The 25,965-nt window shown below is 41.1% G+C and overlaps 1 protein-coding gene across 2 annotated transcripts in view; it reads left to right on the top strand.

Moving 5' to 3' along the window:
* The window catches only part of DENND4A (DENN domain containing 4A), a 125,726-nt gene that overhangs the window by 28,257 nt on the left and 71,504 nt on the right, over positions 1–25,965 (top strand). For both annotated transcript variants that reach the window (XM_090028802.1, XM_090028801.1), the window contains exons 2-3: positions 11,157–11,272; positions 25,105–25,434. In XM_090028802.1, coding sequence (XP_089884928.1) covers positions 25,127–25,434 — 308 coding nt within the window. In that variant the 5' untranslated portion in view covers positions 11,157–11,272; positions 25,105–25,126. The remainder of the gene's footprint in view (positions 1–11,156; positions 11,273–25,104; positions 25,435–25,965) is intronic.

Here is a 25,965-nt window from a genome sequence, read left to right on the forward strand (position 1 = left end):
TAAATAGCTGGAATTTTTTTTTTTAAACTATTTAAGTGGGTTTAATAAAAGAGATCGGATTCACCCAAAAAACCTTGTCTGCTGCTGTTAACTTTGAATGGCTTTTTCACCGGCTCTGTCCTTCTGAATACGTGCGGGTACCATCGGGATGCTTGCGATTCTTGGCATCCACTTCCTTTTTATAGGAAGTGGGGCATGAAAGCTTTGGTGTCAAGCTTGTAAAACAAACAAACAAAACATTGCACGGAGGCTGCGAAGAGATAGAAAGGGTATAAAGGTTAATTTGCGCCCCGTCCTTAAGAGTTTCTGTTATTATATCTTTTTAACAATGGTCAGGGATGCACTCAAGCTATCCCTTGAATTCATACACTTCATACGCAGAGACTTGTGTGGTACAGGTGTAATAATCGGTGTTTTTAAAGCCGTCTGAAATGTAAGAGGCTGGGGAGGTAAGGGACCTCCTGTAAGATGTAGAGCAGCTTCTACTCCTGTTGGGGCAGGCTTCACCTACAGCTAATCAAGTCAGGATCATTCCCTCCTAAATATCCAATTATTGGAAATTGGTGCAGAAAATAAGTCTCTGGCTGGCACCTTGCACAGGACTTCTTTGCCTGGGGTTCTGTATGGGCCGTTCAGGAATCCCACTTCTGTACAAATAAGATTCACGTGCTTGAGACTTTGCTCTTTTGACAGTTAAATGCTTTTTTGGAGGCTACTTGCTCCTCAGTCTGTGGTTGTGTAGCATTTCTTTAGCACCTCCTGAAATTACTGGGTGAGGCAATATAAACGTAAAGCTTTATGTTAATCGGCCTGTTTGTATATAGAAGTGGCAAAAGTATCAGAAGCTGACGCTCTTCTGAGTTCTAGGGTCCCCCTTCTCTCCTCCCCGCTCCAGCTGATTTCTTAGGAGTATTGGGGAAATACTTTTTTTCTGTAAGAGCTTCCTAGTGTAGGTGAGGCTTGTGTTTGTGCTCCTGGGACTTTCTGCCTGGAAGAGAAGGCGGGGGGGAGATGGTATGGGCCCCAGCACACTTGCTGTAACTCATGTGGATGTAATGAGTTTACTTGAGCAATAGTTCTAATGCTGGTATCCAACATCAGTTTCTCACTGGGAATTATGAGGCATCAGCATTTATAAATGGGCCATTTATTTGTTTGTTTAATGTGAGAGGAGTTAATTAGCAATCTGTTTACCTCAAGGTGAGTTTGTACTGTAGGATAGGATGACTTATCTACCTGACTATTCATCCATGTGCATTCTCTGTAACAAGAGGAGGCAATATTCAGACTTACCCCAATCGGTGGATTCTCAGATAATATTTGTAAACTGGAAATGAGAAGATGTAATGTTATTAACAAAGTATTTGATTTCTTCTTCCATTTATTTGGCATGTAGTTTTTTCTCGCTGGAATCGGTACATTTAAGAGTCAGAACAAGCTGAAGGACTTCATAAAAAGAGTAGCTGCAGGAACAGCTATAACCGCGGGGAGCCAAGTCAGTGTACTGTAGGAAGTGGGATCCTTCAACTGTTGCTTAGTTTAGCTACGCTGCTCAACGGAGTTTTGCAAACCGAAATTCATAAGAAACCTTCTTCTTCGTTGGCTGTCCTTTCATCTTCTCTGTGAACATACTTTGGAGGCATGTTGGCAATGTGATTATGAAAACGTGGAGCCTAGAACAGATTGCATAATCTACATCCAGCCTAATGAAAAAGATAATGATGTAATCTTTGTTCAAACCTAATGCTTTTGCTCCTGGTAGTGAAATAGCGGTTTCTAAATCTTCCTGTTTGACATAGCAGGTAGGGAATTTAAACAGTACAACTTCTGCTGCCATGCAGAATGTGGTTTTGAAACGTTTGTTTTGATATGCGTTGGGAGGGCATAAGAGCTAGCAAACTTCCCTGAAAAGAATTCAGAAGAATTGCCCAACTTGCTTCTTGTAAATGACATTGGTCTTTAAAAATGACAGGTTTTGTTATCCTGGTTTATTAAAGGGAAACAAGTATTTTTTCAGTCAACGATGGTTTTCAAGTAACATGCAAATTTTAGTATTTCCAACCGAAAATATGTTGGGTGTTTTCATATCTTAAAATGGCAAATTTCAATTTGTCAGCTGACAGTAATGTAAAGTCTCAGCATGTTTTGCCTACCAGTGTAGAGAGAACTAACATTTTTGAAGACAAATGAGGCTATGCCTGCAGAGATTGATGGTGGTTTAAAGCCTAGGGCTGAAACATGGTCCCTCCCCATCTCCTCCATTGTCTCTAGGTGGCCTTAGACAACAGTGTGTAGTTCCCCGCACCCCTGTGTAACATGGCGCAATACTTGCTTTACTGAGGTGCGGTGAAAATGTATTGCTACTCCAGTTGGTGCAGTAGGCCGAATGAGATCTAGTCTGATGGATTAGAGTCCCTTCTGAGCTACCCTGCGATGTTCTTGTCCCTTGGAAGAGCCGAACACCTACAGCTGGATACTGAGCTCTCCATTGAAAGTTGCTTGAATTAAGTACCTAAACATGAGCTGAACTCCCTGCAAATCTGACTCCAGGTGATCAGTAGCCACTAAAGGTGTTGAGTACTTCTGCACTCAAGTTTAAATATACAGTACCTGCCCATTCTCAGGAGCGCTCTGAACTTTTGCTAATGAAGGAAATACAGACTTTATTTGTAATAGCTATGAATGAGTGTGGTTACTATTGAATCTGGTAAGACCTTTAGTGTTGCTCTCTCCTTATTTTGATCGTATTTTTCCTTCTAGAACTCGGCTCCATACCGTTGCAGGATGACTAAGTGCACCATACCCTCTGAACAGTAGGGAATAAACTGAATAGTCCTTGAAGCTGTCAGGGTAAACAACACTTGGGCAAAACAGGCATTTCCTCTATAGCATACAGCCCTTGGGAGCATTCTCCAGTTCCTTCTTCTGTTGCACATTTGCCCCTCACATTGTGTTCAGACATGCCGCTAGGTTGACTGAATAGCCTCATGAGTGCAATACCGAAGTGACATTGCAACGAGTTGTTTTTTTTTCATGTCATCTTGAAGGACACTGTCCAAGTTTGTAACAGTGTGTAGCTTTTTAGAGGACTTTTCTGGCTTTTAATATAAACTTAGAGTGCCAAAGGAAATATTTATCTTACTTGCTGATGGCATGTTTTTCTTCAAGATAAGGAAACTCAACAAGTTGTCTCTCTTTGTAAGAAGGCCTCTAACATAGTGTACAGGGTACTCCATTTAAGTACTCCAGTGCTGAAGAAAGGTTGTGCTCTTACCTGCATGTGGTATAAACCAGGCTTGTTCACAGCAGCAACAGGGTGGGCTTTTTCTAACCCTGCCTTGGCCCAAGGACCTTTGCCTTGTTTCTCAGAGGTCCTTGTGGTTCCAGCCTTGATATAGACTGGACATAGTACCAAGCTGCTTTAAGAGCCTTGAAATGAATGGCTCCTACTCAGTTTAATCAGGTGTACGGTGTAAGGTAGCATAGTTTAATTGTAAAGGAGACAGTGCAGCCAGGGGGTCCCCAGGTACTTATCTGGTTTGTGCACTTAACTTCAGTTGTCTGCATATTGGTTTGTTACATTTTTAGCAATGCACGAATAATGGAACCAGTATTGTATCAGGCAGTTAAGCATATGTATGTGGTTATTTGATCTATATAAAAGTGGAATGTCCATTTGAGCCCACTTACATATACATCCTTTAAAATGAATGGGAATTAAGTGGAGAGGTAAGAATCTACATAACAGTTTGAAACAGGCTTCTTCTGTCTGTGACACTGCAATTTTCTGTGGGCAATAATGGTATGGGTAAGAAGAATATAACCTTTTTTTCCTGTAAGATCAGAGGGTGAATGTTCCAGTGGTGCAGAAAATTGCCTAGCCTTTGTTCTTCAGATGTCCTTTAAAAAGTTCAGCCTTCATACACCTGAAATATGGACGCAAAGGCACTGTTGATGAGTGAACTAAGGATGCGCTGCACAATGGTCCCAGAAACTGTGCAGCCACAACAGTGTGGTGCTCTATCCAGGCTAATTCGCCCTGCTGAGATGGGAAAGGGTAAGTTCACGTGGGCAGAGCACCACATCAATACAGTCAGGCTGCGTCTTAGACCCCAGCTGCCCCTGGCACGTCTGGGGCATACAGAGATACAGAGTTCAGGCTGTGCCAAAGAAAAAGATCAGCTTTCCTATGAAGAGAACAAAAATGTGGTGGTGTTGCTCTCTTGATCCACCCAAGAAAGGTTATGAGAATTAAAAAAAAAATATGTTCCCCTTTCTGTTCCCTCTACGTGCATCTCTCACAAGGTGCTTGCCCTATGCTCTGTCAGATGTTGAAGCGAGTACTTTGAACCTGCCTGCTAAAGAGGAAGGGACTACTTGATTAATTTATGCCCTAGTTCTGTTGCCCCACGTTTACTGACTTGAATGGGGGTGGGAGGGGTCCTTTGTTCCTATTTAGGTGGTAATATACTTTTCCAAGCCAATCGGAAAAGTGAACTGTCCTGATGTGTTTGGAAAAAAGAAACACTTTCTGTCTAGATCCTAACCTGTCTGCCTTTGTGAAAGTGAGGAACAGCTCTGCTACTCATTACATCTTGCCCAGATCATTACATTATCTGCTTTTTCATGTTGGGGATTAAACAGTTTTTATTGTTTCTCTCTTAAAGTGTCTCTTGCCAGACCACTTCATGTCTTTCTATTGGCTGAATAATTATGAACACACCTGCTGATTCAGGTGTGCTTGTAGGGTTGATTCCTGCTTATACAAGTAAAACTTCTCTGTGCTGGTATAGCTGGTAGCAGCCCTGCTACCTCCTGAGACGCAAGCTGTGCTAGCAGATCAGCCCTTTTGCTACTCTGACTATACCCCGGTCAGCATAGCCAGCTGGCAAAAAGCTCTTAGTATAGTTAGCTATGCCAAGAGGTATTATCTGCGAATGACAGCTGTGCCCAGCGCAGTGTGTCGCATGGAAAAGGCGAGAGGCCATACTCTGGGCAGCTCAAGCATACTGGGGTGGCAAAAGTAATTGAGGGGAGATGAGGAAGGGAAGGGAAGGGGGTGTCCTGTACCTCACTTCACATGTAAAAAAGGCTGCTCTTGCGAGAAGGCCTTTCAGGTGCTGGGCAGAGAGTCTGTGTGTGGCTACAACAGTGTGAAGCTTAGGAGCAGGCAAGAATGGAACGGACCTGGTAGTGAAGAAGAAAGGCAGAGTTAGGTGTCAGGACAAGCAGACTCATCTCAGTCTGAAGCTTTCTGTTTTGTTCCTTTTCTGTTGTGCGCCACTTACTTGTTCGCTTTGGGTTGGAAAGAACATTTTGTACCCTTTGAGGGGAAGTGCACCAGTGGTCGCACAACCCAAATACAAGCATTTCTTACAACTCTTGCCTCCTAATAAAGTAGACAGGGAATTACTATAGCACATGAAAGATAAGAACTTGTATGCAAATACTTAAAAAGTCCCAAGGAAAGCCCCCTTGCTGATGCAAGTAGAAGAAGACTGTGGGTCAGATTCTGATCTCTGTTACACCTACAATTTCAGAATAGTCCATGGGCTTCAGTAGGATTTGACATTATTCTGAATTTGTAATTGTGCACCTGAGCTCTGAGTCTGGCCTAGTTTCAGTAATTTACATAAGTAGGCTATATAATTGCATAAACTTACAGTCAAAAAAGCAATCCTTTTCAGATCCTGTAAATGTAAAAGTAATCAGATCCCCACTACCACTGTGTTAACTAAACCCATATGTAGAAATAAAGTGTTTTGCTGAATTGTAATGCAGTCCTGTAGTCAGCTTGCATGCCAAACTCCAAGGTTGGTCAAGAATTTCATTATCCACAACTCCAGGAGCAAGCCCCTATATGAACACTTTTCTTGTGATATTTTCTGCATGCTGTGATGTTTGCCAGTTTCCTACATTTCTCATTTTTAAAGGATGCACTTAAGAGATCACAATATAGGGCAAAAATGATGGGAAATGGGAAAGAAGGACTAGGGTATGGCCACATGGCATAACGCAGTGTTGTTGACGTGCCAAGGACAGCTCGGGGCCAAGACAGCCTGACTGTATTAATGTTGTGCTCTGCCCAGGTGAAGTTACCCTTTCCCATCTCAGCAGGGTGATTTGCTGCTGTTTGGCTTCAGAAGTTGTGCAGCGTGGCCATCACCTTAGTTAACCTGTCAACAGTGCCTCTGTGTCCACGTTCAGGTGTATGAAGGCTGAACTTTTCCCCCCACCTTTGGACCTTGGTCGTGTTTTTTCTGTCATCTGTGTTTACCTCTGCTGCTGGCAAGCAGGGTTCTGGGAAATGTTCCGTGTCCCAGATAAGGGACATTTAAAAATACAGGTTAAAGTAAAGAAAAATAAATCCTGCTTTGAACTCCATTTAGCAGAGCCACTAAGCCCTCATGTGCATGTCCAAGTAGAGCAGGTGGGGATATGGTAGCACTTTGCAAACCTGTCTTCTACAAGCTTGCAAAAGGAAGAGATTGATTTGATTGTTTGTTGGCAGCTCTAGACCTTGTGATTTGCCTTTTTCCCTCTTTAATTACTTTTGCTAGGAGAAACAGATTGTAAGGGAAAAGTATTTGGGGGAGTATCTCTTTAAAAAGCCATTGTTAAATCAGAAATCTTTGTTTGAAAAATATAGACCATTTCTACCTGAGAATTTGGATTAGATTAGATGGGGCTGGATTGGAGTAATCTGGGCTGCCTAGATACTTGTGCTCGGAGGTGGGTGTTTTAATTGGGCAGCCGCTCTATTTAGTGTATGTAACAGTGAGGCATTTTAAACCTCTGCTCATTTAAAAATGTCTGTGGGACACATCCAAACTTCATTGGACACCGTGCGGACATTTTAAAACACATGGGGGCTTAATGCATGCGACACTGCAGGGACTGCAGTGCTCTAATCAGCAAGCCAATGAGCATGTGTATAGGCAGCTCCAGTATTTTGCAGGAGCCAGCCTTGCCTCTAAGGCGTACTTCTTCAATAAATTGTTTGACATGTGCCCGCTTACAAATACTTGCTTGTTTTCCCTAAAAGGGGCTCTTTAGTAGTTCTTGCTTTTAATGTGTGTTTCAGAAAGGGAATTTTTAAACCAGCCTAATTCTTTTAGCAGTCCCACATCTTGCACAACATCAAGCATGCAAGTCACCTTCTTGCATTCCCACAGTCTAGACTAAATGTCGTGAAGCGGTGACGGAGGTGTCAGTGATGCTCTGGTACATGCTGAACAGGCAGTCATGCCACCTCAGTGCTACGTCCTGCTAGATCACCCACGAGGAGCAGTCAGGTGGAAGCAGCAATAGCTACAGGAGGTAGAAGCCTCTTCCTGGACATCCCTGCAAACCCAGCTGTTCCCAGCTATCCTGCAGTTTCCATTTTTCCAGTCCTTAGCTGTTCCTTTCATCTTCTCTCAAACCCGGCTGCTGCATCTTCCCTGCACAGACAGTCTTCGTCTGGCACTCCCCTACTTCAGATGGGTGTACCCTTCAGCACCCATCTGCCTGCTGTGCCCTGTTCCCCACCATTGCTTTTGAAGTGAAGCATATTGATCTTCAGTTGGAATTTATGGTCACACACAGACTTGCAAAAAATCACCGGCTCTTTAGTCAGCAAAAAAAATGTTTTTTAGTACACCAGAATAATTCTTAAAACTTCTCAGGGTTGAACTGCTACCGATGCAGCGTCAAGCTGAGAGGATCTTAGTGAAGACTCGTGGCCTGTAGTCTGACCTCCTTACCCTATAACCTGGTTCAGAGCAAACGCAATAATGACCATGAAGAAATGCCCGTAACTATCTGAACCCCATCTGTATTGGTGCTTCTCCCTGTTGCTGGGTAGCTGCAATAGTGGGACATTTGAAGAAAAAGGCTGGTGCAGGTAGTGACAAGGTAATTTGTGCTTGTCCATTAGACATGCTTGGACAACCAGCTGGTGCATAGAGGGGAAAATGCATCCTCTGTCCAAGTGCTTCCCTTTGTAAATTAGTTGTATTCACCTTATCAGGTGAATCAGCTAACAGGTTGTATACGATACCTTCATGCCTAGGCTTCAGCAGGTCATGTTCTGCAGTTTGCAAATAGCATTTGACAAAGTGATCTGTTGCTTATGAAGGCTCATGCATGTCTGATTCAGTTAGTCTGTAAGGTACAGCTCTGCCCCGTGTTCTGTTTGCAAAAGTCTAGGACTGAGGAGCATGACTACGGCCCAGTTTCAGCAGCTTTGTGGTTGTGCTTTATGCTGCTTGAAGTGTCAGATTGTTAAGTCTAGGCTGTTCCTAGTGGTTTTCAGAGCTACTCATTGCAAGCGTGTGGATTTTGACTTATCTTGCGTATTAGGGCTTGACAGTCATTTGTCCTCTGATAACAGCCATTTCTTAAGACCTCCAACGTGGTGTCTAAGGTCTGAGGATGATAGAGCTTTTGCTTCATTAGCATCTCAGCTTGTGTCACTGGACACTTATTTCACGTCCCTCCCAATTTTTAATAAGTCTGAGACATAAAGAGGTCTGACAGTCTGGGCTAAGTATGTGTATTCTGTTGCTCACAGGTTTATTCTGTTGCATGTAATTGGGGAAACTGCACAAATGAACAGGCATTTTTGTAATGATGCCACATTCATGTAGCTTTTAAATATCCTAGTGTTTAAGTGTCATTTTAATTGTACAAGTTGTCCTATAAGAAGAGATGTTGCAAATAATCGGGTGCATTTTGGTACAGAGAAATGTATCCTCATGCTGTGTTTTATCTTTCTCACTCTTGTGGGGTAGTTATATATCTCCTATGGGGTTAGTGCTCTGCAGGGTGAGAGAGCATGAACATGAGGAGGGAGGGATTTCCCATGGCATCATCTCCTACCTCTGCACCATAGAGCCCATGAAGTAAGAGATGATGTTGACGATATGAACGTTATTTTTTAAGTGGAGGGCAACTAGCACAAGTTCTTTGGGAGTTGGGGTCAGTGCCCAGGAGCCTTGCACTCCAAAGGGGAAATGAGGATGTAGAAGCTTTATGTATTCGTCATTCTTTGTACGCATCGGAGAACTTCAGGCACGGTGGCAGAACTCTTCACTTCAAAGGTCTTCCAAACCTGATGTAACAACTCAGATTTGAGTTGGTCTAAGAAAAGAGATCACATTTACCCAAAGAGCCTTGTCTGCCTATGTCCTTAGACCAACACGGCTACAGCCTGTCCCCTTGCAACTGAGAGATGAGGCTTTTTCAGAGGTTCTTTCTACAACTTTGTCTGCACCAAACTTTATTTCCCCAAGCCTTCTACCAGTGCACCTTCAACAGCACTAGCAGTAGTAAATGTCTTAGTACCCAGAAGCACCTGCCACTGCTGTTTTGTAACTAGTGTTATCTAGATCACCGCTGAAAGCTTATATACAATACAGTGACTGAAAGTTTGATGACCGGTTGACTCTGCTTCATCTTTTATTATTGGCAACGGTGGTGCTGCGCCACTGAAAGGAAAGATGAGACATTTGAGGGGGAAATCTCAAGTAGCTGTAACCTGTGCTTTTCTTTCATTTAGTTTTATTTTTATTAATTTTTGAGCAAAACTGCTGCTTGTTTCATCTAGTATAGACATGGAAGAGTAAGGGAATTGCCTTTTTGACTCGCAAGAGAGTGCAAAGAAATTGGAAGTAATTTCTGCAATGAATATTTGGAGAGCGGACTAAAACCAGAATGTGTTTACTTGGGCACTGGCAATCATTGTATATATAACTGCTTATCTGGAAAAGGTCCTCCCCAGGAAGCAAATCGTTATGCACATCTTTGAGATGTGTTCAACTGGAAATGACTTGCCATTGGAGGGAGTTTGTTTTGTTTTGTTTTTTTACGTAAAGTAGTTGCGTAGTGTGAGGGCTCTCTTTTTTTCCCTAAAGCACTTAACTTTTTTCTTTAGAAATCATTTATGAGAAAAATTGGTCTGAGATCAGATAATGGTCAATATGGAAAATTACTAGAAAGTAAAATAGAAATGGAGTAGGTCAAACATAAGTAATATGCATGTCACAAATTCGTTCAAGTATTTTACTTTGAAATACAGTGAAGCCCGTTAAACTCTGCAAGTGTCCAGCCTGCACACATTTCTCGGAATAACAAAAAGGGGTGGGGATGTCTAGATGATGTTGAGTATTCACTAGAAATGTCCCCAAAAGCCTGGGAATATTTTAAAGTAGTGGTTCTCAAGCTCAGATCCATACATGTTTGTGATTGTGTAGAGCATTTTGAGAATTAAGCTTGGGAGAACAGAGTTGGAGCCTGTATCCGTCTAGTGAAGTACTCTTCAGAATACGAATGCTGAAGAACTACTGTTGGGGGAATGCATTTATGCGTAAGAAGTTTGCTTGTTTGAGGTGGCCTTTCAAGTATATTTCACTGAAAAAGAGTAAAATTATTATCCAATGAGTATATCTAATCAAGTCAATCCTTTTCAAAAATCAAAAGCAGAGGGGTCACCCAGAGAATAGTGAGATAAATGACCTAGGTAAGGCCCGGTGACAAAGTACATCATGCAACAAAAAATTGTTTGTTTGTTGTGGTGGCAAGTGGGGAGGAAAAATCTAATGATAGTTGGGGGTGTACTGAAATAAGGATAGGTCTAGGAGAGGCTGAGAGTGAGTATTGCAAAGAGGGTGGCGGGAGTGTGAGCCGTCTGCTGGAATACCAGCATCTTGAAAAGATGAAGGACATTCTCCTCCAGGTCTTGAAAGGATATTAGACCCAAGCATACTTTCAGTTTTAACATGTATAGTAAAGAGAAAGTTAGGGAGTTCCTGAATGAGAGTGGAAAGAGGGAGATTGTCAGAAGACGGTGAAAGAATCAAAATGAAACTAGCTCCCTTCTGTTTAGAGTATCAACTATCATTATTCTGTAAGTTTTGTCAATGCATGAAACAATGCTAGACTTAAGGTAACAAAAATGATAACACCCCATGAGAACACACATTTCAATTTTAAAGCAATGTAAAAATCAGATTTTTTTTTTAATGTTACAGTCTGTGTGACACAGACCCAATACATGTTAAACCAAGTTTAGAGCAGAAGTCACAAGTGTCAATTTACTGTGACTTAGTATTTGCTCAATAGCATAAGTACAACATTTGATCACCGAATCTAGTTCAACTTTTACTGTTTTGCAGGTGATGAAACATTTACCAGATGTCTGTTAGCTGGATGTTTAATCCTGCTAGCCAGAGCTAGATACAGAAGGACTGTCTCTAGAAGCAAAATACAGGAGAAATGCCCTGACGAAAAGGTAAGAGGGTTGCACTAAGCTGCAGTGAAGAATGGGGAAGTTAGTGGTATTTTGACCAAAGTGCTGTTATGATCTGCTAATTAGTTGGGAGGTCTGCCCTGCATATCTTGTTGTTTTTGCTGTTGCTCCAAGTCTCTATTTTTGTTCTTCCTGGTAAAGGGAAGGCAGGGCTAATACTGCTTTATCCAGGCAGTTTTACAAGTCGAGGAAAGAGGGGAGGGTTTTACTTTCTGAATAACTCCTGTCAACAGTAACTTTGGCAAGCAGTGGATATTGCAGACATGATTCATGACTGTGTCACCTTCTGAAAAATGGTTGTGAATAGTCGTAGTGAACCTGACCAGTTCTGTTTCACATCACTTCTGCTTGGCAAACCTGAGCAGCAGGCGTATGCAAGTAGGGTCTTCCCAGTTTGGCAGTGCTGCCTTCTTCCCATTTGGAAGGCTTTCTTTGAAATGCTTACGGGCTGCTAGAGTCTTGTTGCCACATTTCAAAAAATGGGTATCAGTGTTTATGTCCGTGTTCCTTCATATCTTGTTGCCCATTTGAAGGGAAAATTTAGAAGAATTATATACTAATGGATATTTCTGAAAATGGTGTTTTTAACACTTATACCCTTCATTTGAAAAACTTGTCTAACTCTATCCCAACCATGCAGTTGGTCCAGTGAAGGATTTCTTTCACAGACATCCTTGCCCTTCACATATATCCTTGACCATCACAGCTACAACATCTCTCCAGCACTTTGGAGAAACTTATGCAGTTGTCCTCTCCCACATTTTCCAAACTTGCCATGAAAAACATTCATTCCCTGTTCCTTGGAAGATTATCCCAATCAGAATAGGATAATGAAGAAAAACCTCATATTTAACCCAATCAGATACTGCTTAGGCTTTGACAAGGACAATAGAGATCCTAACTAAATACTGAGTATTCTTAAAGGAAAATGCAGACAGGAATGGGGAGATAGAAAGATCAAAGGACTGCCTTGCAAGATCAGGGGAGTTTAAATATTTAAACATTTTAGTTGGTAAAAAAATCTTTGTTTCTTACCTGAAAAGACACATAAACTGGTTTGAGTTCCAGAGGCGTCTCTGGATCCTCAGGGGTTTATTTTGTTTGTTTTTCTTTTCTTTCAGTTTCTGGATGACAGTTGAAAATAGTTCTTATCAGAAAATAAAAACCAAACTTGAGTTGCTTTACTGGAAGTGTAATAACTAATATCTGTGTGATGCAGGAGTGTGGTCCCGTGATACTTCATTTATCATAAAAGGGGCAGCTTTACCGTGTGATATGTGCCACAGCACTATTTAGTTATTTGCTGTTCTTCACTGGTAGTTTCTGAAAAGACTTGTTCTTGATGACGTTCCCAGGGTGGTACTTAATCTTGGCTGTACGGTTGAAAATGTATGTCTACTGTGCAGTCATCTTAAGCCCCACAAGCCTCTATTTATAACATCTGAATGTTTCACATGATGGACAATAGGTTGGTTCTGTTTTCAGTACTAAAATTAGTCCTGTATGCTTTACAAGTCTTAATCTTTTAATGTTTCTGAGAATCTTCCTTTTGTGTAACTGCCCATAAATATGAATTACACTGGTGGTGGTACTGGTTATGCAATGAGTATAATTAAGTAAGATTTCCTAAATGTGTGTAAGAAAGCAAGATGATAATGAAAATTAAAATTGTATATACAGTGCGCTTTGTATTTACTCCTTGGCTTCCAGTATGATAAGCAAATTAGTGTTTTAGTGAGCTGTGACAGGAATATCAGCATGGCTTCTTTCCTCTCTTTAAAAAAGGATATGGATAAAGCCTGTGTAAATGGTTGATGTCTTCTTCTATGTTGGTCCATTTTAATTAAAGGCAAAATAGCAAGGCCTTTAATGTATCAAATAAAAAAAGTTATAGGTCAGTGTCATAAGTCTGTTTAGTCTCAAATTTAACTTTATATTCAGTATTTTACTTGACACAAGTAGCTTTTGTTTGTATAATAGTGTGATCACTAATATTGGTATTCACTTACAATATTGTTTTTGCATTTTATTTTTATTTAAATATTAGTAATGGAATATTGGTAGGCAGACATAGAATAGCAGAAACAAATGCTAATTCCATACAAATTTAAAAGATCAGTAATTGTGAAGACAGTTTTATTTTTTAAAATATATATATTCTTAAAACAACTAACCCCCAAATTTGAAGTAATTGTTGCTATAAAAAGGTATGGCACAATACAGATTCGCAGAATATAAACCCAAGAAAGCAACAAAGATAAAATGTAGTTGATGTAAATGCCCATTTGACTGAGTGAGGCCCATTGTGTGGTTGAGAAGGTTCAAAAGCTAATAAAAAGATAAAAATATTGTTCTGTGAATATATTAATGCATATGCTAAAGAATCAAAATATCTTTAAAGGGGGGCATTAATTGGCAAGTATATTAATGCAAATGTTAGAGGTGATTGCCGTACGCATATCAAGGAAAACTCAGTCCCCAGTGTTTCATTGCATGAAATGTTGCTGAATTTATAAACATGGTTAAGTAACAAACTCAGCAGAAGCAAAAACTCTGAGAAGAGTCTTTCTGTCTTAAATCAATCTAGTCTTCAGTTGTTATGTGAACATGACATCCTGCAACAAATCTTTGATTCCTGCACCTTCTAAATACTCATCTTTGAACGAGGCTGTGAGGCTGCTGCTGAAACATAAAGCATAGACATTACTTTGTTTCTAAGACAGTGGAGTAATTAGATTTTTTTTGATATATGAAATAAAGTAAAGCAGACTTGGTCCCACCAAGGAAACGGCTTTGTGTGTATCATGTTGGCTAGGATGGTTCACAAGGCTGATGATTACAGCAAGTGTCAGATTTCAAGCTAGGGTAGTTCTTGGACTGTGGCCAGAAAAGCACTGTTAGACTGGTGTACTAATGCCACATCTGCTATTTAATATCTTGAGAGCTAGCAAAGCTGAAACAAGATTATTATTCTGATGTGGAAGAAGGGAATCCCAGCTTTCAAGTGTCATGGCCTGGTCATTTATAACTTTGGCAGGTGGCAAAATATTCTACCTTTTAGAATTGCATCGTTCTGATAACCATCTTTTTAAAATAGCATCACTTCTGACATACTAGTGGTTTCTGTCTTAAGCAACTGGAATTGGAAACTATTATCATCTGACATGACAGCTTGGGAATCATCCTAGCTTTTGTTTGTTGTTCTAGATCAGTGGTTTTTCAACCTTTTTTCATTTGCAGACCCCTAAAAACATTTTGAATGAAGGTGCCAACCACTTTAGAAATTTCAAATGGAGGTGCAGACCCCTTTGAATTGTCTGTGTGGGTAGTCACATACTTTTGATCATAGTTCTCTTTCACAGACCCCTTAAACATAGTGTGCAGACCCCTGGAGTCTATGCACCACAGGTTGAAAACCACTGTTATAGACCATTAATCCCCAACTCCAGTGATTCATTGGAGATGGTAGAATACATGGGAACAAGGGTTTTTTACATAGTTGGCGGCTCAGTATTATTTCCTTAGCACTAAAAGCTTGTAATTGTTTAAGGGGAAATGTATGCTATTTGGCACAGTGAAATAGTTCAGATGCCATTAACATGTAGAGCTGCTTTCCCACAGGATGACGGGAAAGGCTATGAGTATGTTCTGGAACCCATAGCGCAGGGAAATGCATAGGGGAGTGACAGGAGAAACGGAAGAGAGTAGATTTAGGCAGAAATAGTGGTGCTCTTTCCACATTTACTTGGGTTGAAAATGGAAAAGGGTGCAATAGATTAGTGATGTCTTCTAAAATCTGTGTGGGGTTTGGAACATGCTGCCCCCACTACCCCAGAGCTGCTTACAGAGGGGACCTTTTACATGTGGATCCTCCACCTCTCGGTATGGGAGAGGGAAGCGCAGCCAGTTCCTGCCACTGTCTTTGCAAACTCCAGGGCCATGTTAAGTGTTTCCTGCATCATCTGTCTTTATATTTTAACAGGGGAAGGGCTGGAAGCTAGCTGGGTCTATGCTAGTGACAGGGGTGTTGTATATGTATATGGTATGCATGGACCTTGTGTGTGTAACTTGAGGCACTTGGGTCAAAATACAAAAGAAAATAAGGGGAGATGGGAGGCTGATAGCGGGCACAGTTAAGATGCTGTCTGGCACCTCAACTGTGCGTTCATAAGCTTTAGAATATTTGGGGACTATGATCTGTAAAATAATCTTAAAAAGACTGGTGGCATGAACCTCCATAAAGTCTGGCTTCTCAGAGATGCTTTATAAATATTTTCCTGAAATAAACTTAATTTTTAAAGAATTTTTCAGCAGGGGAGAAATTGACTGATTAACTGTGTGTATTTGAAACTGTACACAGGGTGTTCTCAAATGCACAAAATATCTTCAGGCAGAACAAGTAGAAGAAAATACCTTTTTGTTGCTATTTTTGAATTTTAGTAATTAATAGGCTTTATTTATAGCTAGAAATCCTGATCTGGCAGTTGGGTCCCCTTGGGTGTATTACTGTAAAGACTTGGGACTGCTTTCATTGGGATCAACTGCAGGCATACACACGGCTGATCTGCACAAAGTGTGTTGTGGGAAAGCACGTTTTCAGACAAATATTTTTCAAGTAGATTACATCCCTTTTTACATTTGAACTTTCAAGAGGGATGTGTGCATGCATGCTTTGATAAAGATTTTTTGCCTGAAAATAATGTTCTGTTTGGAAGATTTGATGCAAGCACTGTTAGCACCTTGCAAAAATCAGGCATTAATACCTTTTTTCAGGTTGAATTCTGGCATCTATTTTAGGAATAACTAGATTTGAAAAATAGTGTTTTCTTTTAAATATAAAGTCTGAAAAATATATGTTGTTATGAACTGAATTCAAAATAGATTCATTTTTAAAACAAAGCAATTATCTTTGGTGTTAGAGAATATCAACTGTCCCCGTAAGCTTCATTTTAAAAGGTAAGGAACCACTGGCACTAAGGAAGTTTGCGGAACTCGTGGGAAGGCAGTACTCTTTAAATAAAGAATTCCGATCTTCATAATTAAATCCTGTTTTCAAACACCAGAGCCTACATGACTTGAGTAGGGATTCACAGCTGCCTCCAGAGAGCTACAGTAAGAGGTTACAGTAAGACCCTGTAGCGTCCTCTCTGAGGATTTCATCCCCGCGTGCTCGAACCCGGAGCAGTCGTGCAGGCTGCTGTTCACTACCTTGTTTCTCCCTCCCTGGTCAGTTGAGGTCGACTTGCAGAATGGCGCAGTATGAACAGTTATGAAAGGCTTTGGGATCCTTTGGTACGAAAGCTACTAAAGAAATCTGTGTGGTACTCTGTGGCTGTGCAATAATGATGGCTTCTGTTCAGATTCATCTGAGTGCACATATCTTTGCAGGATGATTTTTTTACTTCATGTTAAATTGGTATTATGTTTTTTCCTCCCCTTTTTGGGGCCTGAAGTATGCTGATCACATAATCTTATCTCATCAGTGCTGCAGTTGTACATATGAGTCTTTCATAGCAGCCATAGAGAAGTTTGAACCTGCCTGACTAATATGCCACTGAATTGTTTTGACCTATTTTTTCATTTTATCACATACTTTGCAGCTGCAAGACTTTGTATATATAAAAAAAAGATCTGATGGGAGGATGAATAATCACTAAAAGACTTTTTTCTTTTTTTAAGTTGCAGTTAAAATGTAGTAGTCCTGGTGCTGCTTGAACTTGTGCTGAACTGAGGAAAGGATTCAAATTCTAATAGGTGCATGTGTGGCTGGGGCACTGCTGTGGGGGCTTTTTCAGTCACAAATGGAAAGATGCTTGGCCTTACCTCCCGTGGAAGTATATTACTAACTTGACTAGGACAACCCTAGATTTTTTGGCAAATAATAAATTGTAATCAACTAAATCTGTGATTAACTCAGATGCGTGCAAAAATAACATATCGTGAAGCTGATTTTAAATGAATAGGAAGTCGGTCAATCTTATCATATACCCTGTTGTTCCCAGCCCCTCCAGTCAAAGCTGATTGTGTTTGAGTAGAAATATTAACTGACTCTACAAACTGATGCTTAGATATTAAAGGGGGTACTTACAACATTCCCATTGCTGTACTTCTCAATTTCAATTGAATAATATATTGTTGGTTTACCAAAGAAAATAGGGCTTATTTGCAGATTTGACAACCACGGCTTACTTGATGGTCCAAAAGCTAGGTAAAAACTAGGAGTACAAATAAGGTGAAAGACTTGCAAACTCAGAAATTTAGCCTCCTAGCAAACAGCTGGTTTCAAGCCAAAGTCCAGTTTTGTTCAGTCTCCTGAAGTACATTTTCAGCAGGGTGGATGGGTTTAAAACAAAGTGATTGAAATCACGGATATTAACTATGACTTAAATCAGCAAGCAGGAAACCTTGATTAGAATAATTGATTTTAATCTTGTTTTGTATTTTGCTTTAAGTTATATTTTCCAGAGACAGGTTCATTTTTATGGGTTAGTATAACCATTCAAACATTGATTTGCAATGAATTGTAGACCTGTGATTTTTTGCTAAACAAATAAACTGTACACATACTTCATTTTGCATTATTTTTATTGGGTAAAAAATGGGAAATTATGTGTTTATTTACTAGATAACTTTTTAATTATGTTTGTGTCAGACTGCATTTGAATGGAAATTGCAATTCAACTAAATGCACAAAAACAACATTTAAATTGCTTTATGTTAGGTAAGTAAAGCTATTAAACATGTTGGATACACACAAAGAGCTAGTAAGCTTATCAAAACAGGTTTTGCTTTTAAAAACTGACTCATTTAACGAAGGCAGCTAGTAAATTCAACAGACTGAAAATGTGGCCTATAGTAACTTGAAACAGGAGGTATTTATGAAACCAGTAGGAGTTTTGCACTAAAGTTGTTTAGGTGCTTTTTCCTAACTATCTACATTTTCCTACATATTTAGGTATCTGAATATTTTGCAAATCTGACACCAGGCTGTCGAATTTTCTTCCTTCTAGTAAATCTCCTCTTTTCCCTGGTTGTTACTTATGTATTAGAAGAGGAAAGCAAATTTTACATCAGAAACTGAGGTCTTAACATAGGCCATCTGAATTTCAAATTTAAACCATTTGTTAAAAGAGAAATATATTTAACATTAAACAAATCAACCTTAAGTAGAAATCCAACTTTGTATACAAAAATAATCATGCCTCATTTTCTGATCATTCTAAAACTGTTGTGCACCTTATTCTTCGCATGTTGTAAATGTACGTAAATAATATTAATGAAATATTTGGGTCAGATAGGCCGTAGGCAAAGACTTGTGCCTCTGACTGGCACTATAAATATTGATCCGGGTGCGGTCAGTTTGATGCATAAAGCGGTTCGTTTCTCTGGAGGCCACAAAAATCACAGACACACACTCATTAGATGGCACAAAAGGTGTATTTGCAAATAGAGTCAGAGCAGAGTCAAGAACTCAGATTACTCCGAACCAACAAAGGAATTTTGCAGGCAGTATTTATCTTCTCCCTCCTGGGCATGTGTGCAGAAACAGGAACTCTTACAGCTCACTTCCGTTTCATACAAGCATACGTGTGGTTACATCACTACATACATCGCATGTATAGTTTAATTAACTACTTAAGTATGCAGGGTGGAGAGGTAAATATGCATCAGCTAATTAAGCATGCTCAGAAACTACAGCAGGTCGCCAAGAGTTCAAACCCCCCCCCCCCCCCCTTTCAAGGACACAGTCAGTTGAATTCCAGCTTCTGTAATCTGTATGAGAAAGGCTAGGGAGAAGCTGGGGGAGAGTCTGCGATTTAGCATAAGAAAAGCTGTGGCAAGGCTGGGAAAGGGAAAAAAAAAGTCCTTGGCAGTGTTTCTTTCTTATTGGGTGCAAGATGCAAGCTGTGCATTTCTAACAATACTCCATTTCTAACAAGTTGAACACATACAAATATAATTTTATCTTTACATTTGAAAACAAACTTCTCCAGGAAAGACTCCGGTCTTCTCTGATTTTCTTTCTTCATATCAATATTTTGACAACGTTTGTGTCTACACTCATGAGATCCTGGGGGAATGTTACTTCAGTTGTGTAAGCTGTTTGATGCCATTGATAGTGACACTGCAGCTGATCAAAATGAAAATGGCCTTTATTAACAGAATGTACTCTTAGCTAAAACTGATAGTAGTAAAAAGCATCTTCCTTTTTCTCTGATCTGACTATTCAATACTATTCAATACATCAGCTGTGCTAGCTTCATGCCAATCTAAATGTTGCTTGATATTGTACAATAAGCATTTGTTTCTGTATTCTAGATATGGGATTTAAAAAATTCAGTAGTAATAATACACTGCAGAAGAAAACAGTCATGTAAGAAGCATCCATGCAGGTGAGCTGCCTAGCTGTTGCCCCCCTGTTCCTGCTACCTGCAGGCGCTTTTGGATGTTCGACAGCTGGCTGTTCCTGCCTTCTGGCCAGGGCAGTTCTGCACTGGCTTCCCACCCATATAGCCTCAATTTTACACAGGTTAGGAGCAGTGCATCTGGGAAAGCCACCTGTCAAAATTTAGTGCGTATTAGCATGTAAATTCAAGAAGAAGGTATTTGCCATTTAACATAACTAATATGTTGTGCGCTCATTTGGGGTGAAGCTTTCTACAGCTTATTTTCACCAGCAAATATATATGTCTTAAGACATGCTGGTGAAATTGTATTTGTGTACTAACAGCCTCCTGTAGAATGCTTGATATTTAGCACCGTAAATGTCAAGATGCTTTCCATAGTTAAAAGGTTGTTAAGGTTGCCAGTCAAATAGTTAAGCATTAGGAAAGGCCGGAACTAGGATTGCCCATATAACCTTGGCTTTCTTCCACATGTACATTATGATACAGGCCTTAATTCTGTGTGCCCAGCTTTATTTTTTCCACAAGACCCTTGGCTTATTCAGTGCATGGAATGGATGGTGCTCCTTGTAGTTCCCTGCCTTATTTACTGCAGGTTATTCAAGCTCTGAAGACCAGAAGTAATTGTTCTTCTTGATTCTTCTGTGGTGCTCATCAGTGCAGTCTCTAAAAGCTTTCCAGCACATGCATTTTTCCATCTCTCCTCTAGATTTGGGGGTAATATCCCCATTGTACAGAGGGGCCACTAAGACAGAGATTAAGATCAGAAGTAAGCACAGGCGTTTGCCCATTCCACCATGCAGCTGTGTGCCTCCTGCCCAGTCCTGTCTCTTAGTTCATCCATGGTTCCTCATTCCAGTTCCATTTTCCTCACTTAGCCGTGCCTCTCACCTGGGGAGAGGGAACCAGCATTATGGTTATAGGTTAGGGGCTGCCCCCCTCGGCAGCACAGAGGCAGAGAGGGATCTGGGAGTCAGGATTGACTCCAGGATGAATATGAGTCGCCAATGCGACGAAGCAATAGGCAGAGCCGACCGCAGCCTGTCCTGCATCAACAGGGGCATCACTGACAGGTCCAGAGAGGTCTTGCTGCCCCTCTGTGCGGTGCTGGTCAGGCCGCGGCTGGAGTCCTGTGTCCAGTTCTGGGCGCTGCACTTCAAGAGGGATGTGGAGACCCTGGAGAGGGTCCAGAGGAGGACACCCACATGGTTGGGGCCTCCGTGGCCAGCCCTATGAGGAGAGGCTGAGGGACCTGAATCTCCTTAGTCTCTGCAAGAGGAGACTGAGGGGGATCTTGTGGCTGCCTGCAACCTTATCGGGGGCCACCAGCAGGGACTCGGGGAAAGTCTGTTCCCCAGGGCCCCCCTTGGAGCCACCAGGAACAAAGGCCACAAGCTGAGGGAGGCGAGGTTTAGGTTAGATATTGGGAAGAACGACTTCACTGTCAGGGTGGCCAGAGCCTGGAACAGGCTTCCCAGAGCGGTGGTGCTCTCACCTTCCCTGGGGATCTTCAAGACGAGACTGGACAGGCACCTGGCTGGGGTCTTATGACCCCTCCACCCCCAGTGCTCCTTGGCGGGGGGTCGGACTCGGTGATCTGTCTGGGTCCCTCCCGACTCAGTGATTCTGTGATTCTTCTTTCTTCCACTTCCATCTGCCACGTACTTGTGTTCTGGTTCAGTCTGTCTTGGTAGCTGGGCTTTTCCTAGTTAGTTGCCACTTGGTTTCTTTCATTTTAATGCACATTTCATTCTGGACAACTGTTTTAGTGTTCTGAGAGAGAATAAATTGCCACGTTTGATCCATTCATCACTTTGTTTTAAGGCAACTTGATAGTGGAAACAATTGTGCTTTTTTATTTTCGTGATGTATTTCATTTAATAACTTACAGAACGCTGTTCCCTTGCCAGAGCTCATCTCGGGGTAAGCGGTGAGCAGTTTTGACGTGCTGATGGCTTTCACTCGGCCAGTCCTTTCGCTCTCCGGCATTCCTTAAGAAATCCTTTCCGTTGTTTAGCTGGCAGGCTGCCTATGATCACCATTAATTTGTGATCTCCATTATGAAACAGTCTTTTTCTTTCCGATACGTTTGTCAATGCACTCTCAAATGTATCGACTTAATTCTTTAAGCAACTGAATAAGCTGTGCTGCATCTTTTTAAGCTGATAGAAACAGATATTTATGCACTGTACTTCAGCTAAAAGAAATCTGTTGTAATTTTTCATTCATTGATTCAGTGGCTGCTGATAGCATTGGGGGAAGTTTTTCATGACAGTGTAAATTTAATGTATGGTAGGTGAGTTTTACTAAGGATGGTAGTACTGAGAAATATTTCGTACTTTATTTGAAGTGTATCAGCTCAAATAGTGTTTGTGTTTGGCCTGTTAGTGTTTGGACAGATTAGAGACAGTATATTAAATCTCTCTCTGCCCCATCCTTTCTCACTGTGGCTAGCCTGCTCTGCAGGGAGTATATGTCCCGATTATACAGTACCAATATATTATTGTTGAACTTGTAGGTCCTCAAATATAGTACTTCAAATTTTGACTGAGCTCATTATCACGTTACATTCATATACTGGTACCAAAACAACGCTGTCATTTTTCTAGATACCATTATTTACTTCAGATACCTGTTTCTGTTTTTTGTCATTTTAATCCTGAAGGTAGAACAAAAAGGCATTGCTTTTTGTATCTTTTGAGAGGACAGGATCTCTCTAGCTATCGTAAAGGTATTTAGATGTTATCTTAATATGTTAATCTTAAGATCTTTCTAATACTCTCAGTCAGTTTTTCAACAATCACTTGTTTTAAACTGTTCCACTTCAGTTATTAAGGATGCAAGGAACGTTTCAACCAGCTTTGTTTGTTTGTTTGTTTTTTGTTTTTTTTAGTGGCAAAATGATACTGAAACCAAAAAGCTGTCTAGTTCCATCCAGTGTTACGTTTGTTGTTGAGTCAAATGCTTTAGACCAGTTTCCGAGCCTGTGGGTCATGACCCAGAAGTGGGTCGCAAGAATATTTTGAAGGGTCGTGAGCTGTGGTGGGGCAGATGGCTGGTGGGAACGTGCCTGCCTCTTCCAGAGGGGAAGGAGACGGGGCTGGAGGGGAGCTGCATGGCCGGGTTAGCGGCACCATGGCCGGTGCCCGTGCTTGCCAGGGCGGGGTGGCCTGGAGATGCTGCTTGGGAGCTGGGGCTTGAAAGGACAGGGAGCTGCAGGTCAGGAGCGAGAGACGCCAGCATGCCCCAGGGGGCAGGGCCAGAGGGTGTGGGTCAGGACAGGCCATGGATCTTTGCAGCTGGGTCCCAGTATTCATAGATTGTAAGGCTGGAAGGGACCTCAGAAGATCATCGAGTCTAGCCCCAAGGAAAAAGGTTGAGAAACACAGCTCTAGACAAAAGGAGATAGACATGAGAGAAGAAGAAGAACTGTTTTGGTCTGGTGCAGGGGTTGCATGCTGGGCATGTCAGGGGCAGATGGCAGGGGAGCTGCGAGGGGCCCGATCCTTGTTGTGGCAGCGTGGCCCTGGCCTCTTCCCCACCGTCTACTCCGAGGTGTGCGTGCCAAGCAAAATGCTTTTGCATGCCACGCTATGGCATCCATGCTGGGGGTTACCTACCCCTGGTCTGGTGGGTAGTGGATAACAGATATTCTTCCCCTGATAACCAAGAGCTTTAGCCATCTGGGGTGCAGTCCCAACTTCAGACACATATCCCTTACTTCCAAGCAAAACAACTGTAGGAGTAGCTAAAATTTGCTAGGAAGAACCAGGATACATTGTGGCCTGAGGCTTGATTCCTATGCCTAGTACAGAAAATGAAAATCAAGGCAAAAGAGTGACAGCTGACAGATAAAAAATCAAGTTAATACCAGCCATTATGTTTTTATTCTGGGTGTTATACTTAATTGACTACTAGCAGACTCTTCACAGCAGTACCTTCCCAGTTCTGTAGTGCTGCTTTTGACTCTAACAAACTTAGTTCAGAAAAATTAAAGGAAGCTTGAGAAACTTTAAAACGCGTCTGCTTTCAGAAGCTCAAGATACAGCAACAGAAGTCTAGTTCTTGAAAAGTTCCCCCTGATGCATTGTATGATTTCTAGCATGATCTTGCTTGAATATATTTTGTAGGTAGTTTCCCAAAGTTTTGTAAAAAATTGCGTGACATTTCAGATGGTGTTTAATGTCTTTATTTTGCAATTAGAGAAAATGAGAGACAGAGTGGTCAGATGACTTCTCCAAAGTTATACAGAACTTTCCAGCAAAGCTGTGACTGGAAATGAATCTCTGACATTTAGCCCTCTATTTTAATATCAAGGCCATCCTTAGATCACAACAGGGATAGTTTCATCTTGCACTGAAATTCAGCAACATTTACCAAAGTGGAAAATGACAGCCATCTATTAAACTGCACAGTAACACTGTACAAAATTAACTGGGACCAGATGTGAACAATTCCCTATCCAGCTGATGTTACAGGAGGGATTTTAGGAAGAAAGAGTGCAATTTCCCAAATTGGAAGTTGGCCAGAACAGCACAATTAGTGATCCCCCACGGTTACGAAAAGACCCATGTGATCTTGATTAATTTTTTATATTGACCATTTGATCATTAAAGGACAGAGGGAGGTGGTCTTGGTTTTAAATTTCATTCCAAAGCTGACGTCTCCAGCTGCACAGTGACTCTAATGGTATGCTAGGGCATTGTGTGAGTGCTCACCCTAAGGAACTGTACTTGTTACTGAATCAGCACCACTTAGCACACTGGATACATCTGACTTAACTTTGGTTCCCTTTATTAGATCTGACTTGTTCAAAGTATAAAGTGAGATGGTTATAAACATTCCTACTGTATGCTTGTAAATAAAAATAGAATACAATGCAGCACATGCACAGTCTTAAATGTTTGAAAATTAATTGCAGATTACACAAAAATACCCCTCGCCCGTGGTACGTACTGAAACGTGAGCATATGCTAAATATATGAGCACAGCCATTTGGCTTGATGGCAAGTTTTAACTAACAAGCTATTCCCCAAATTGTGCACATTCTTGTTGTCACTGCTGATGCTGGTGCTCTAGTATGCAAGTAAACAAAAGGAGGCCGTATGGATTTGCCGTTCCTTAGAGGAGAAAAAAAAATCTGCTTCAAAAACATTGAGAGCCAAGATCAGTATAGAAAGAGTGTTGCTAGAATTTAAGTGTTGCATGCTGGTAATGGAAATGAAAGGAGGTACGGTAGCTGATGGACAGTAGTCCTTTTTTAGAACGTAATCAAATTATAACATGCAACTTAATTTTAACTGTAAAGATATATATACTGCTTGCGTTTATTGCTTAATGTGAGAATCTGGTATATTCTAGAATTTTCTGTTTTCAAAAACATTTATCTGCATATTTATTATTTACTAGGCACAACTTTCTGTAATGGAAGATGGAAGACAAAGGAGCTCGTGTTGCTGACTACTTTGTTGTAGCAGGCCTGACGGATACTTCAAAACCACTGGAGGAAGAAATTCACTTCAATGATGCTTGCCATAAAATTGCTAAACCAAAAGAGCCTATCACTGATGTGACCGTAATTATTAAATCTCTGGGGGAGGAAGTGCCTCAGGGATACAAATGCATAGATGTTACACCATCGGGACTATCGGCAGATCTCAATAACGGGAGTCTTGTGGGGCCGCAGATATACCTTTGTTACCGGAGAGGAAGGGACAAGCCCCCGCTTACTGATCTTGGGTGAGAATATTGATTAATGATGCTGATTCTAGTAACTTCAGAATCACAGAACATGAGGGGTGGACACATCTAACCCAACCCCCTGCTCAAAGCAGGACCATCACAACTAGATCATTTCAGCAGGGCTTTGTCGAGCCAGCCTTAAAGACCTCCCAGGACAGAGTTTCCATTAGAATTGGATGGGTTTTGTGAAAATGGGACTAGAACTAAAAGCCCTCAAATGGAAGGAGTTTTGCTGATTTTGCCAGGGGTTGGGTAAGTGCCCAGATTTTAGGGAAAAAAACCAATACCAAATAGCCTTCGGATCTTGGTTATGGAGAGCAATAACCATTTTTGTCCTTATTTCTTTCATCCGAAACCACTTACAAAAGTACCCATCAAGCATATTCTTCAGATAAAATTTCTGGTGGTGTTACCTTCATTTTCTTGCATATAAAATAGAATACAAGTTAGGTGGCATGCCCTGGGTTATCCAGTAAAGCTGAAATAGAGATTGAAAAGAGAATCAAAGGTATTCAGTGAGCAGCTCAC

The sequence above is a fragment of the Crocodylus siamensis genome, chromosome 15 (genome assembly GCF_052110815.1).
Source record: "Crocodylus siamensis isolate JL-2025a chromosome 15, ASM5211081v1, whole genome shotgun sequence".
NCBI classification, from domain to species: domain Eukaryota; kingdom Metazoa; phylum Chordata; order Crocodylia; family Crocodylidae; genus Crocodylus; species Crocodylus siamensis.